Source organism: Lepidochelys kempii, chromosome 5 (genome assembly GCF_965140285.1).
Source record: "Lepidochelys kempii isolate rLepKem1 chromosome 5, rLepKem1.hap1, whole genome shotgun sequence".
Classification (NCBI taxonomy): Eukaryota; Metazoa; Chordata; order Testudines; family Cheloniidae; genus Lepidochelys; species Lepidochelys kempii.
The window spans coordinates 372,846-387,695 of NC_136384.1; the positions used below are offsets into that span (position 1 = coordinate 372,846).

The following is a 14,850-nucleotide window of genomic DNA, read 5'->3' on the forward strand; positions in this document are numbered from 1 at the left end:
GCTGGGGAGGCAGAGCGGCACAGGGCCTCTCCCAGTGACAGCAGGGCGCTCCTGACCGAGACCAAAGTGCTCGGTGCCGCCCCCATCAGCAGGAATTTTAATGTTGTCCTTCTGCTTTTTGGTCTTGGGCCTGAAGTTCTCACAAATGCGACACCGTTCTTGTACGTGTCTCCCCCACAGGCACTTTACTCACTGGGATGGGTTTGACATGCCACACACAGTTTGGAGCTCTGGGACCGAGGCATGCCCTGGAGCCCAAGGTGGACTAGCCCCACGGAGCGGGGAACCTACTAACTAACTACTTAACTACATCCTAACTGAACTCTAAGATAACAACTATATACAATTTATTGACAGAAAGTCCACTGAGAACAATGCTTGCAAGCACAAGAGAGTGGTAATATGCCAGCGACCGTCATGGGCAGTAAGGAACTGAGGTGGCGGCGGGTCAGCAGGTCCCTATATACCACGCCACGAGGGCGCCAATCCAGGGGACACCAGAGCCAACCCAACGGATACCACTGCGGGAAAAACTTTCTGGAGAGGGTGCGTGCGTACACACACCAGAGCGGAATGGACATGAGCAAGCCCTCAGAGAAGAACTGAAGCTATTCAGGAAATTCAGGCAAGGCACTGGGGCTAGTTCTCTGGGAGGGCTGCAGGGTGGTGGCCTTGTGACCTTGTTCTCACGAGCGCTTTAGGGGTACAGGTGGTGTGGAGCGAGTCTGCTTCCTCCTCCCTGTTCTCTGGGACGCTCTGCTCTCCAGGCCTGGTGCCTGCTTCATTTGGAGCGTGAGCCAAACCCTGCATCGGAGCCCAGCGTAACGGGGGGCGAAATCTGCAACCGGGCACTTGAGACGAGGAGAAGCTCCTCTTGGCCTCTGTCTCCCTTTACCTGAGGCAGCTGTTCTAGGGGGGTCCTGGGGTGAGATCCTGGGCCCACTGAAGTCCATGGGAGTTTTGCCACTGATTTCCACAGAGCCAGGAGTTCACCCTGGTGGCTCTTGGCAGAGGCTCCCCTGGGCTTTGGGCAGCTGGAGCCAGGCTGTGCAGCATTAAAGGACTGGAAAACCTGCTTGATCATGAGAGACTCCAGCCGCTCCATCTGCTTGGCTTAAAGGGAAAGTTATGGGGTGACCTGATCCCAGTGTGTAACGAATATTTGATAATGGGCTCGTCCGTCTCTAGCAGACAAAGATCTAACTCGACCCAAAGTCTGGAAGCTGAAACTAGACAGGTTCAGACTAGAACAGGCAGATTGCTCACAGTGACAGTCGCTAACCATTGGAACAACTGACCTTATCTGCTCTAGTTCAAACCAATTAATTCAGGGAAGTCGCACAACCTGTGTTTGTCCAGGGGTGAGACCAGATGATCAGGGATCCATTCTGGACTTACGACGCTAGGAAACTGGGTAGTGACAAAACAAGGGCCCATTGAGGCTACAACCCATGGCAGAGACTAGCCAGGCTCTAGCCAGCTCACAAACAGCTGTGTGGGTGTTGCAGCTCCAGCAAAGGCTCGGGCTAGCCACCACTGACCACGGCTAGTGCAAGCTGGTCTACCCAGGCTGGGAGGCTGTTTCCTGCAGCAGGGCAGACATGCCCGCAGGCCCGCCCAGGGTGTCACCCCCAACCCAGCATCCCAAGTTCCCACTGTCCAGCTGTGCAGCGGGATGCTCTTGCCCTAAGCACTGGACACACGGCCAGCTCCGAGGGCGACGTCCCAGCGTGGCGGCATCACCAGGGTAGGACGGCCATTCAGGGTCTAGGCCCCTCACTGCAGGGCAGTCTGCACTTGGACCTGCGCCCTCCAGCAGCAAGTCCAGCCCTGCTCTGGCCCAGCACCTCCCTGCCCAGCCGGGGGTGGGGGTGGAGGAGTGCAACTCCTCGGTAGGTGTGGGCACAGAGCAGCTCTTCGGGGGAGCGGCCAGGGGATCAGGTTCAGCTCAGCAGATGGAGTAGGGCCACTTGAGCGCATGGAGGAGGCCTCACTGCATCAGGGGTGAGGGCTACAGCCAGCCGTCAGCACCTGGGAGCATCGAGTTGTGCCCTGGGGAGACGCAGGTCGAGGGAGCAGCCCCTGGGGAGGCTCTAGTCCAGGGTAGCTAGGGGAACAGCTGTGGGGTCTGGATAGCTGATGGGACAGGTGCCGGAGGGGAGGGGGCAGTTTAGGGCCAGGATTCAGGGAGCTCTCTGTGAGACATGGTGGGAGGGGTTTGGGTGATGCTGGAGAAGGACCCACATCTTCACCCATGACTCGGGTCATGCCCTGCCTTGGACCAAGGGCTGGTCCCTGCCCAGAGCAGGCTGCGGAGCTGAGAGGCAGGGATGTGGGAGCCCAGTGTCTGCTCCTTGCTGGATATAGCCTCTTAGGTTGCTGTTCCTTCGAGGGGGGGCTGCCTGCGAGCTGAGGGGGAAGAGGGAGAGCAAAGGTGGTGGCCCTGCCCTGGGCACTTTGGCCTCACCCCTCTCCCCGCACAGTCTGAAGGGAGATGGGGAAGTCCCCAGCTGATGCAGGCTTGGAACCCACAGGCCAAGCTCAGCCCAGCCCCTGGGAGAAGAATGAATATTGGGCCGGTGGCAGGAGAACCTCCCAAGCAGCAGGACCCTCCCAGTGATGGAGCAGCCTGTCTGCTTGTTGGGCATTGGCCCAAGGGGCTGGGGCGAGATCTGTGCTCAGAGCCGTGTCGGCTGCTCCTTCCTCTGCTTCCTTGGCTGAGAGCAGCTGGCTGGGGGCTTCAAGGGCAGCATGGGCCCAACTGCCTGACAGGGAGGGAAATTCAGTCCCCACTCTGCTAAAACCAAAGAGCTGCTTTTTGTTCTAGCAGGATCGAGACCCGGCAGCTTGTGTAAGGTCACCCTAGTCTTGGGCCCACTGAGCTTTTCAGAGGGGAAGGTTTATAATGGGGCAGATTGAGCACCAAAGGGTCTGAAAACTCTGCCACCTCTATGCTTTGGCTCTAAAAGCAGTGGGGAAGGAGGGGGCACCCAGCAGAGAGGAGTGCCCAGGAGAGGCCCCTGGGATCTCACATACAGGGAGGGAGCAGCTGCCCCCAGCAGAGAGGAGTGTCTGGACGAGGGCCCTGTGGTCTCTCCCAGCAGTCTGGGGAGAGCAGACTCAGCTGAGTTGTGGCCACTGATGCAGACCAAAGAAGCAGGAAAGCTGGTTTTATTGATGAAGAATCCTTTGCAAGGAGCTGTCCCATTCCCCACCCCGGGAGTGGCAGGGCAGCCGCTTTCCCTTCATGATTAACAGTGGAAGCTCAGAGTATCAAAATAAGAGAGGTGAGAGAAGCCTCAGCGAGTGCAGAGGAGGGGGAGGGGGATGCAGGGCTTTGTGGCCCAGGGCAGGAGATGCTGGGGGAGGGGGGTTAGTGGCTGGGGAAACAGGCGAGTAAATGAGCTTTGAGACCTACAGAGTCAATACTTCCGAAATTCAACACTACAAAAATACTGGCAATCTTGGATGCACACTGCAGGCACTTGGGAAGAAGGAGCAGCAGGGGGCGCTGGCTGGGGGCTGCTCCAGGGGCAGGCAGGTCCCTGCAAGGAGGCAGCACAATGGGGCGGGGGGGCAAACCTAGAGATTAACCCCTCGCACCCTGGAGCAGACACACAGTGACAGGGAAGGTGCAGCCAGCAATAAGGCATCAGAGGTGAGGGGTGGTTTGGTGCAAGAGGCACCAGGGAAGCAGTTTCTGTCCCCACATTGCACGACTGGCCCCAGAGTGGAGCTGGGTGAGAACCGTCTCCACGCTTGACACCCAGAGACGTGGAACCCACAAAGGCACACAGGAAAACGCCTGAAAGGTGTGGGTGGGTGGGGGAGGGGTGGAGGGAGAGCTGGGGGGAGGTGCAGCCCCAGCCCTGCAGGGCTCGAGGCAGCTGCATAGGTGAGCCCCAGCCCAGGCCTGCAGAGCGCCAGCCTCCTCCTGGCCCACGGAGCACCTGGCACCGTGGCCGTGCCCCAAGCAGAGTTCAGAAGCGTGGGCCCGTGGCGCTCCGGCTGCGCGGTGAAGCGGGGAGTTGCTGGTGCAGCCCCCCGGGGAGCAGCGGGGGGCAGTGGCAGACGCAGCCCCAGGGCAGCAGGCCAGTCTGGGTGATCCAGGCAATCCTTGCTCAGGAGGCGGGGGCAGCAGTCTCTGCGGTGAGTGGGGATGGGCAGGCTCCGCTCATGGCCACGCTCCCCTCAGTTCTGCCCCTCGTCCCGCAGCTCTGAGGGCAGGAACTTGTACTGCTGCTGCCGGATCATGGCCAGCTTCTTCCGGGCCTCTTCCAGCTCCCGCTCCTTCCGCAGCATCTCCTCCTGCGCGGCAATGATCTGCCAGGGAGAGACGCAGCTGAGAGCCCGCCCTGCCCAGGGGCTCCGGGGCCCTGAGGGCACCGGCTGCAGCCCGCCATCCCCCAGCTAGCCGGGGCCACGCTAGAGGTGTGTGACTGCTGCCTTGCAGCCGAGGGCAGCAGGCTGGACTCTTATTCCCGCATCCTGGCCCCAGCATCAGATCCAGGGCTACGCGGTATTCCCTGGTTTACGCTGAACCTCTGACTCCTCCACCTGACCCCGTGCCCCAGGGCCGGAGTCCCCCATGGGGACAAACATACATTCCATGTTCCAGGCATCCTGTAAGAGCTGAGAAGCGGGTCTCCCCGCGGGCCCCACAGAGCCGCCTTCAGGCCGGGGAGCCAGGGTCTCACCCATGGGCCCCACAGAGCTGGCTCTTGGTATGTAGCTACCACGAATATCCAGCTACAACAGTTACTGCTAACATTCTGGCAGGGATATCCAATCTCATGCTCAGGGCTGGATGCGGGACTCCAATGGTCAGAGCCCAGGAGGAGGCCTGATGTGGGGCAGATTATCCTACTGCAAGTTGCTTGCACCCGCCTCTGAAGTGTCTGGTGCTGGTGCTCCAGGCACGACAGGACCCCAGGCCTCACCCTGTCTGTCAATTCCTGTCCTAACATCCAATGCCATGTCTCGACCGCAGCCTCATTCTCAGCCCCCGCAGGGGTGCAGGCAGCGTCTCGCCACAGCAGAGACGTTTCCAAGGGGGAAGGCGGAGGTTCGGGCAGCTCTTGGCCCTGAGGCTGCGAGGGAAGCATACTCTCTGGCTGTATCCACTTAAATAAGCAGCAGACACACAGTTTTAAGGGATAGGACAGAGTTATCGTTAGGTTGCAGAGGCAACACTCCCTGGAAGGAAGGGGGCATTTCTCCTGCTCAGGGCTGCTGTTTCAAGCTGCCTGCAGACTTCAGGCGTGACCCCCGCTCCTCACCTGCGCAATTCCCCCGACCATTTTCTCCTTCACCACCACCGTCTCGTTCTCCTGGTCCTGGAAGGCGGCTGCTTTCTGGGCTGCCTTCACCAGATGGTCCGATGCCCTCTTCACGGCGTTGCCAGCGGCCTGGACAGAGAGAAAGGGAATGTGGTGCAGACTCGGCAAGGGACATGGTTCTGTGACCTGAGAGTGGGCAGCCACCATCCAGGATGGCAATAGCAGGGCTTACTAGGCTCCTGGGGGAAGGTTGGGGTAGGCTGGCTAGGGGACATGACGGGGGCCGAGGGCTGGTGGGGGCATGGTGGAGGCTCCAGGCATCAGTGAGGGGCAATAGGACCCGTGCTGGTGGCTGAGAGGATGGGGGCAGCAGTGGGATGTGGTGACTGCAGGGGGGTGTGGGGAGGCCAAGCTGGGGACTTCCTGCAAGCACAGGGTCAGGGCAAAAGGCGGTGGCCTGGACACCGAGGGCTACTGCCGTGAAGGTGGCTCTGCTTTCGTGCCTGGGCCCCCGAGCTGCGGGTCGTGCAGGTGCTGGGAGCTGCCAGGGATTCCTGCGTGTGGCCAGCAGCGCAGAGCGGTGGAAATGCTGCTCATGGCCATTTCAGGGCCAAAGCCAGGCAGAGCCGGGCCCCAAGTGGGGGCTGGGCAGGACAAAGGTCTCTGTACTCTGGGAGGGGGCTGGGGTGACAGGGCTGCCAGGAAGGCCTCTGAGCTGGACAACAGGCACCCCATGCCCCCGCGCCAGGGCCTTGCCCCCCCGTAACTCCTTGAGCACCAGAGCATGTCCCCCGTTAGCCTCGCAAGCGCCAGAGCCAGGGTCTCACTCGCTCTCCCCAGTAAACCCTTTGCGTGCCGGAGCCCGTGTCCTCCCCACACAGCTAACCTCTCCAGTGCCGCAGCCTGAGGGTTTGCACCCATCCCTCTCTGCCCCCGCATTAACCCTGCATCCTATGCTTGCTGGAGCAGAAGTGCTCCAATTCACCCAGTCATCATTAACCCTTCGGGTCCTAGACAGCGTGGGGTAAAGCGGGCGTCACCCCAGCCCTGGTAACCCTGGAGTCCGTGCCGTGGAACAGGTGACCCGGCACAGCCCAGTGCAGCTGGGAAGGGAACTGTGCTCAGTTGCTGGCAGCAGCCTTGGGTTTGGTGCCCTGGGGGTGTTAATTCCCGCAGGTTGAATCATGCTTTATAAAGACACGGGCAGGCCAGGTTACAGTGCGGCAGGGCTGATATTTCACACCCCACTCCTAGGCCCAAGACCTGCCCCACCGCCCTCAGCGCACAGGCCCTGACAGGGTGGGGAGCACCACTCACCCCATGCCCTGCGGTGGGAAGGGCCCTGCCAGCACCAGGACACCAGCCCTGCTTGGGATGCCCCATCCTGTGCTGCGCATGCGCCCCAGCTCCAGAGAGCCCCCTGCTGTCCCCGGGGAGCCAGCCCCCCCGACCCAACCCAGGGGGCCCTTCCGGGGCAGTGGGCTCAGGGACTCACCTGCAGCCGCTTCATGGCCTCAGAGTCCTGGTCAGCCTTCACCTTACAGGCCACCAGGAGCTGCGCTGTGGAGGCAGCCACCTGCTTGGCGGAGGAGATGAGTTTCTCCTCGCTGGCATGGCCCTGCACCGCTGCGTTCGCAGCCTCACACAGGTTGTTGGTGGCAGCCGCCACCATGCGGGCCTGGCAGGGAGAAGGAGATGGGGTGAGTGGGGAGGAGCCTGGAATGGCAAGATCCTGGGGGAGAGCAAGGAAGGGGCGGGGCACATGGAAGGGCGAGGTCCTGCAGGGGGGGGCGAGGTCCTGGGGGGCAGGGAGTGTGGAAGGGCAAAGTCTAGGGGGTCAGGGCGTGTGGGGGGTGACGTCCTGCGGGGATAGGGATGAGGCGCATGGGGGGGCCATGTGGAAGGGCAGGGGGTGGTCATGGGGGGGGTCGAGGTCCTGCGGGGGAGGGGATGGGGGGGCGGGACCGTGGAGGGCAGGGCGTCTGGAGGGGTCCCAGGGTGGGGGGCAGATGGGAGGAGGGAAAGGAGCGGCCTCTGTGCCCTGCTACAGCTGGCATGAGGAAGGAAGGGGAGGAAGGGGCAGGATCTCACGGGAAGAGGCTCCCCACAGAGAAGGAGACGGCACCCCAGTCCCAGGGAGGGAGAACATCAAGCGGGGAGGAACCTGCCCCCCACCCTGGGGCAGGGCCCGGGGATAGTGACCTTGATACTAAAGGGCCTTTGATACTCACGGCTGAAATGAGCCCCTGGGACCACTGGCCATCGTCCACTGCATTGGCAGGGATGGCACCCACCTGCGGGAGCAAGGACAGGTGAGTGAGCCCTGCTGTGCCCGGCCCCCTGCCAGCCATGGTAATGGCGCAGGGCCCAGCGAGCATGCAGCCCTTCTCTGTCCCAAGGACCCCATGGGCACAGGAAACCCTGGGCCTTGACCTGCTCTCCAGAGCATCCAGCACCCAGGGAGGGGTACCTCTGCGGCTGGGTACTCCAGGGCTGTCTGCCCCCTCCCACTGAAGGCACCGGGCCTGGACAGGGACTCAGAGCCAGACACTCCAAGGCCAGATGGGACCATTGTGAGCACCTTGTCTGATCTGGATACCACAGGCCATAGGACTAGTCTGACCCCCTGCATAGCACAGGCCCCTTACAGGGCTTCCTTGGATTAATTCCCGCTTCAAAGCCAACTACCCACACCGGCACCTTACTGCTGGCTTCAATTTCCATCCACTAAATCTTTTGTCGCTTGAAGAGTCCACTGTGACACCCAGGCACTCCCTTATTCACCACGGTCAGATAATTAGGATATGTTTTGCACAAACTGTGCCTTGTGAAGTATCATTCTAAAAGTCTGGATCAGCTAGACAGTAATATCTGGTTGGATTGTATGTACCATTGTTGTATGTGAAGTTATGAAGTTTGGCTTTGTATGTGTTACTGGAACACGTTGTGAGGTTGAAAACACCCACAAGCAGCCTTTCAGGTACAACAGTAAAAAGGCCAAACAATGTTAATGGCTTAAAGGTTAATGGTGTAAAAATATAATTAGGAAGGCCATAAAAGAATTTGAAGAACAGCTAGCCAAATACTCAGAAATACTAGCAAAAATTTTTTTTAAGTACATCAGAAGAAGGAAGCCTGCTAAACAATCAGTGGGCCCTCTGGACAATCAAGATGCTAAAGGAGCACTCAAGGATGATAAGGCCTTTGTGGAGAAACTAAATGAATTCTTTGCATTGGTCTTCACGGCTGAGGATGTGAGGGACACTCCCAAAGCTGAGCCATTCTTTTTAGGTGAGAAAGCTGAGGAACTGTCCCAGATTGAGGTGTCATTAGAGGAGATTTTGGAACAAATTGATAAGCTAAACAGTAATAAGTAGGGTTGTTGATTAATCGCAGTTAACTCATGTGATTAACTCAAAAAATTAATTGCAATTAAAAAATTAATCTCGATTAATCGTACTTTTAATCGCACTGTTAAATAAAATACCAATTGCAATTTATTAAATATTTTTGAATGTTTTTCTACATTTTCAAATATACTGATTTCAATTACAACACAGAATACAAAGTGTACAATGTTCACTTTATATTATTTTTATTACAAATATTTGCACTGTAAAAATGATAAACAAGGAAATAGTATTTTTCAATTCACCTCATACAAGTACTGTAGTGCAATCTCTTTATTGTGAAAGTGCAACTTACAAATGTAGATTTTTTTTGTTACATAACTGCACTCAAAAACAAAACCACGTAAAACTTTAGAGCCTACAAGTCCAGTCAGTCCTACTTCTTGTTCAGCCAATCGCTAAGACAAATAAGTTTGTTTACATTCACAGGAGATAATGCTGCCCACTTCTTATTTACAATGTCACCTGAAAGCGACAACAGGAGTTTGCATGGCACTTTTGTAGCTAGCATCGCAAGATATTTACGTGCCAGATATGCTAAAGATTAGTATGCCCCTTCATGCTTCGGCCACCATTCCAGAGGACATGCTTCCATGCTGATGATGCTTGTTAAAAAAATAATGCATTCATTAAATTTGTGACTGAACTTCTTGGGGGAGAATTGTGTGTCTCCTGCTCTGTTTCACCCGCATTCTGCCATATATTTCATGTTCTAGCAGTCTCGGATGATGACCCAGCACATGTTCATTTTAAGAACACTTTCACAGCAGATCTGACAAAAGAAGGTATCAATGTGAGATCTCTAAAGACAGCTACAGCACTCGATCCAAGGTTTAAGAATCTGAAGTGCCTTCCAAAATCTGAGAGGGATGGAGGTGTGAAGCATGTTTTCAGAAGTCTTAAAAGAGCAACACTCCAATGCAGAACTATAGAACTGAGCCACCAAAAAAAGAAAAATCAACCTTCTTTCTGCTGGTGGTATCCGACTCAGATGATGAACATGAACGTACGTTGGTCCGTACTGTTTTGGATCATTATCAAGCAGAACCAGTCACAGGCATAGATGCATATCCTGCAGGAGGGTGGTTGAAGCATCAAGGGACATATGAATCTTTAGCACATCTGGCATGTAAATATCTTGCTATGCCGGCTACAACAGTGCCATGAGAATGCCTGTTCTCACTTTCAGGTGACATTGTAAACAAGAAGCAGGCAACATTATCTCCTGCAAATATAAACAAACTTGTTTGTCTGAGCGATTGACTGAATGAGAAGTAGGACTGAGTGGACTTGTAGGCTCTAAAGTTTTACATTGTTTTATTTTTGAATGCAGTTATTTTTTGTACATAATTTTACATTTGTAAGTTCAACTTTCATGATAAAGAAATTGCAACACATTATTTGTATTAGGTAAATTGAAAAATACTATATCTTCTGTTTTTTACTGTGCAAATATTTGTAATAAAAATAATATAAAGTGAGCACTGTACTCTTTGCATTCTGTATGGTAATTGAAATCAATATATTTGAAAATGTAGAAAACATCAAAAAATATTTAAATAAATGGTATTCTGTTATTCTTTAACAGTGTGATTAATCGTGCAATTAATCGCAATTAATTTTTTTAATCGCTTGATAGCCCTAGTAATAAGTCACTAGGACCAGATGGTATCACCCAAGAATTCTACAGGAACTCAAATGTGAAACTGCAGAACTACTAAGTTAGTTTGTAACCTATCATTTAAATCAGCTTCTGTACCAAACGACTGGAGGAGAGCTAATGTGATGCCAATTTTTAAAAATGGCTCCAGAGGTGATCCTGGCAGTTACAGGCCGGTAAGCCTGACCTCAGTACTGGGCAAACTGGTTGAAACCACAGTAAAGAACAAAATTGGCAGACACATAGATAAACATAATTTGTTGGGGAAGAATCAACATGGCTTTTGTAAAGGGAAATTGTGCCTCACCAATCTACTAGAATTCTTTGAATTCTTTCAACAAGCATGTGGATCCAGCGGATAGAGTGTACTTAGATTTTCAGAAAGCCTTTGACAAGGTCCCTCACCAAAGACTTTTAAGCAAAGTAAGCTGTCATGGGATAAGAGGGAAGGTGCTCTCACGGATTGGTAACTGGTTAAAAAGATAGGAGACAAAGGCTAGGAATAAATGGTCAGTTTTCAGAATGCAGAGAGGTAAATAGTGGTGTCCCCCAGGGATCTGTACAGGGACCAGTCCTAATCAACATATTCATAAAGGATCTGGAAAAAGTAGTTAACAGTGAGGTGGACAAATATGCAGATAATACAAAACTATTCAAGATAGTTTGGTCCCAGGCAGACTGCGAAGAGCTACAAAAGGGTCTCTCAAAACTAGGTGACTGGGTAACAAAATGGCAGATGAAATTTAATGTTGATAAATGCAAAGTAATGCACATTGGAAAACATAATCCCAACTATACATATAAAATGATGGGGTCTAAATTAGCTGTTACCACTCAAAGAGATCTTGGAGTCCTTGTGGATAGTTCTCTGAAAATATCTACTCAACGTGCAGCGACGGTCAAAAAAGCGAATAGAATGTTGGGAATGATTAAGAAAGGGATAGATAATAAGACAGATAATATCATATTGCCTCTATATAAATCCATTGTACGCCCACATCTTGAATACTGCATGCAGTTCTGGTAGCCTCATCTCAAAAAAAAAAAAAAAAAAGATATATTGGGATTGGAAAAGGTTCAGGAAAGGGCAACAAAAATGATTATGGATATGGAACGGCTTCCATATGAGGAGAGATTAATAAGGCTGGGACTTTTCAGCTTGGAAAAGATGACTAAGAGGGGATATGATTGAGGTCTATAAAATCATGACTGGTGTGGAGAAAGTAAATAAGGAAATATTTACTCCTCCTCATAACACAAGAACTAAGGGTCACCAAATGAAATTAATAGGTAGTAGGTTTAAAACAAACAGAAGGAATTATTTCACAACGCACAGTCAACCTGTGGAACTCCTTGCCAGAGGATGCTGTGAAGGCCAAGACTATAACAGGGTTCAAAAAAGAACTCGACAAGTTCATGGAGGATAGGTCCATCAATGGCTATTAGCTGGGATGGGTAGGGACGGTGTCCCTAGCCTGTTTTACAGAAGCTGGGAATGGGCAATAGTTGATGGATCACTTGATAATTCCCTGTTCTGTTCATTCCCTCTGGGGCACCTGGCACTGGCCACTGTTGGAAGACCAGATACTGGGCTAAATGGACCTTTGGTCTGACTCAGTCTGGCCATTCATATGTTCTTACTGAGGAAATACACACACTCACAAGGATTACCCCAGGAACTGCATACAATGGAAACCTCTCAGACATAGCACCACAGAATGGGAACTGTTGACCCAGGTCACAGCAAAAGATCTTTCCAGCAAGTTGGAAAAAGATATAAAAGGAGGGAGTGACCTCATGACAGGACCTCACCCCCCCTCCCCCCGTCCCCAGAAGAGAACACCTGGAAACTTATAGCTGCTTTCAACTACCTGAAAGGGGTTTCCAAAGAGGATGGTTTTAGACTATTCTCAGTGGTAGAAGATGACAGGACAAGGAGTAATGGTCTCAAGTTGCAGTGGGGAAGGTTTAGGTTGGATATTAGGAAAAACTTTTTCACTAGGAGGGTGGTGAAACACTGGAATGTGTTACCTAGGGAGGTGGTGGAATCCCCTTCCTTAGAAGTTTTTAAGGTCAGGCTTGACAAAGCCCTGGCTGGGATGATTTAATTGGGGATTGGTCCTGCTTTGAGCAGGGGGTTGGACTAGATGACCTCCTGAGGTCCCTTCCAACCCTGATATTCTATGATTCTATGAAACATCCAAGAAACAAAGACTGAACTGGGGGAAGTGCTGGTCCCAGGCAGGAAAGGAAGCCTGTCTGTGTAGAAAACCTTGGTGGACTGTTTAAACTATCTAACAGGGTGAGACACTGATTAATTCAAATCCTATGTAGTATATTAGGCTTAGATTGTGGTTTTGTTTTATTTCTTATGGTAATCTTCTTTGATCTGTTTGACCACTTAAAAGCTATCTTTCTGTAGTTAATAAACCTCTTTTATATTTTACCTAAAACACTGTGTGTTGTCTGAAGTGCAAAAGGGATAAATCTCAGCTCATGAACAAGAGCTAGTGCACCTCCACTTTCCTTTGTGGAAGTGGTGGACTGGGTAATAAATTCACACTGGTCGGGTTTTGACCAGAGCAGGACGGTACAGCTCTGGGGTCCTAGGCTGAAGAGCTGGGGAGTATTTTGGCTGGAGCCTCTCCACTGTGGGTTCATGAGTGGCTGGCCAGAGCAGTCATGAACACAGCTGGGTGGGGTCCCTGCTTGTGGATGTTGGAGAGAGTTCAAGCTTGGAGGGCTTTGCAGTGTGTCACTACGCCACAGTGCAAGAGAGAACCCAGATTGGTAAGGCAGAGGGCTCAGCTGTTCCCCAGTTCCAGGTGGCACCCCGAGGGGACCTATCACACCCTCAGTGATCAAATATTGGTTCTTCCTGGAGGTCCTGACCCGCTGTGGGGGAGTCACCCCGTAACCTGGTTGAGAGGCTAAACAGACTGAGTCCTCTGAGCAGGTTTGCTATTCCTCGGATCATTCGCGTGGCTCCTCTGAGCCCTCTGCAATTTATCAACATCCTTCTTGAACTGTGGGCACCTGAGCTGGGCACAGGATCAGTATTGGTCTCACCACTGCTGTGTCAGAGATAAAATTCCCTCCCTGCTGCCCTGTTTGTATACCCAAGGGTCGCACTAACCCTTCGTACCCCAGCATCGTGCTGTGATCGTGCTTGGAGAGGATGTTTGTGCAATACCCAGAGCGGGGCTCCGAGCCTGGCCGGGCTCCTCGAGTAGCAAGTGCCACAGGTCTCATGGCCTCTCCCAACTCGTCAGCGTTACCTTTCCTTGAGCCACCAGCTCTCTCTGGGCCGCTGAGGCTGCCTTCACTAGGGCACTGGTTGCAGCAGCAATGGATTTTGCAGCCTCCAAGATCTGCTCCTCAAAGTTGAGACTCTCGTCCGCCTGCTGCAGATTGAAACAGAGGATGTGAGCCCTGGTGGAAGAGGAGGGGAGCGTCGGGGACAGGTGGGAAGGGAGCTGAGCTAAGAGGTGGAAGGGGACAAGCAGCACACAGGGCAGAGAGCGGGCATGTATACAACACGGATGGATGGAGAAGGAACAGGCACCACTGTGACCCAGGGAGGGAGCTCCGTGGTGCCAGGCGAAGGGGCAGCGGGAGCAAGTGACACTGGAGAGCTCTCCCCGGGGACAGGGTGGAGCCCAGCTCTCCCCACAGTGAAGGCCTTGGAGCCACAGATGTTGATGGGGGAACCCTTGGCCCGGTCAGGGCACAGCAGCCTCCAGGGGGCCTGGCAGGGAGTGGCGGATCCTGGTCTGCTAAGCCTGGCGCAGGTAGGGGCAGGGCAGCCGTACCTTGGGTTTGGCCCTCGGCTTCAGCTGCTCCAGTTTCTTGGCTGCAGCCTCAATGGCAGCTGCTGCTCCCAGAAGCTCATTCTCAGCAATGACCGTGGGATCCTCTGGGTCGACCCACTCGGTTCCTGTGGTGGCGAGAACCGAGATGTGGGACTGAGAAACCATTCCTGAGAACACAAGCCAGACCCCACAGCACCAAGGGCTGGAGATAAGACCCCAGAATCCTGGCTCCCAGCCCCCTTGCTCTAACCCACTAGATCCCACTGCCCTCCCAGAGCCGGGCATAGAATCACAGGAACATAATAATGGTCACACTGGGTCAGACCAAAGGTCCATTTAGCCCTGTCTCCCGACAGTGGCCAATGCCAGGTGCCCCAGCGGGAATGAACAGAACAGGGAATCATCAAGTGATCCATCCCGTCGCCCATTCCCAGCTTCTGGCAAAGAGAGGCTAAGGACACCATCCCTGCCCATCCTAGCTAATAGCCATTGACGGACCTGACCTCCATGACTTTACCTAGTTCTTTATTGAACCCACTTATACTTTTGGCCTTCACAACATCCTTTGGCAAAGAGTTCCACAGGCAGACTGCGTTGTGTGAAGAAATACTTCCTTCTGTTTGTTTTAAACCTGCTGCCTATTCATTCCATTGGGTGACCCCTGGTTCGTGTGTTACAACACATCCTTA

At 53.4% G+C, this 14,850-nt stretch overlaps 1 protein-coding gene across 3 annotated transcripts in view; it reads right to left on the reverse strand.

Annotated features, from left to right (window-relative positions):
- Positions 1-3,154: 3,154 nt before the first annotated feature.
- The window catches only part of TLN1 (talin 1), a 135,244-nt gene continuing 123,548 nt past the window's right edge, over positions 3,155-14,850 (reverse strand). For all 3 annotated transcript variants that reach the window (XM_073343249.2, XM_073343252.2, XM_073343251.2), the window contains 6 exons: positions 14,162-14,286; positions 13,628-13,753; positions 7,511-7,573; positions 6,775-6,957; positions 5,280-5,408; positions 3,155-4,323 (listed from right to left, as the gene is read on the reverse strand). In XM_073343249.2, the coding sequence (XP_073199350.1) occupies positions 4,192-4,323; positions 5,280-5,408; positions 6,775-6,957; positions 7,511-7,573; positions 13,628-13,753; positions 14,162-14,286 (758 nt within the window). In that variant the 3' untranslated portion in view covers positions 3,155-4,191. The remainder of the gene's footprint in view (positions 4,324-5,279; positions 5,409-6,774; positions 6,958-7,510; positions 7,574-13,627; positions 13,754-14,161; positions 14,287-14,850) is intronic.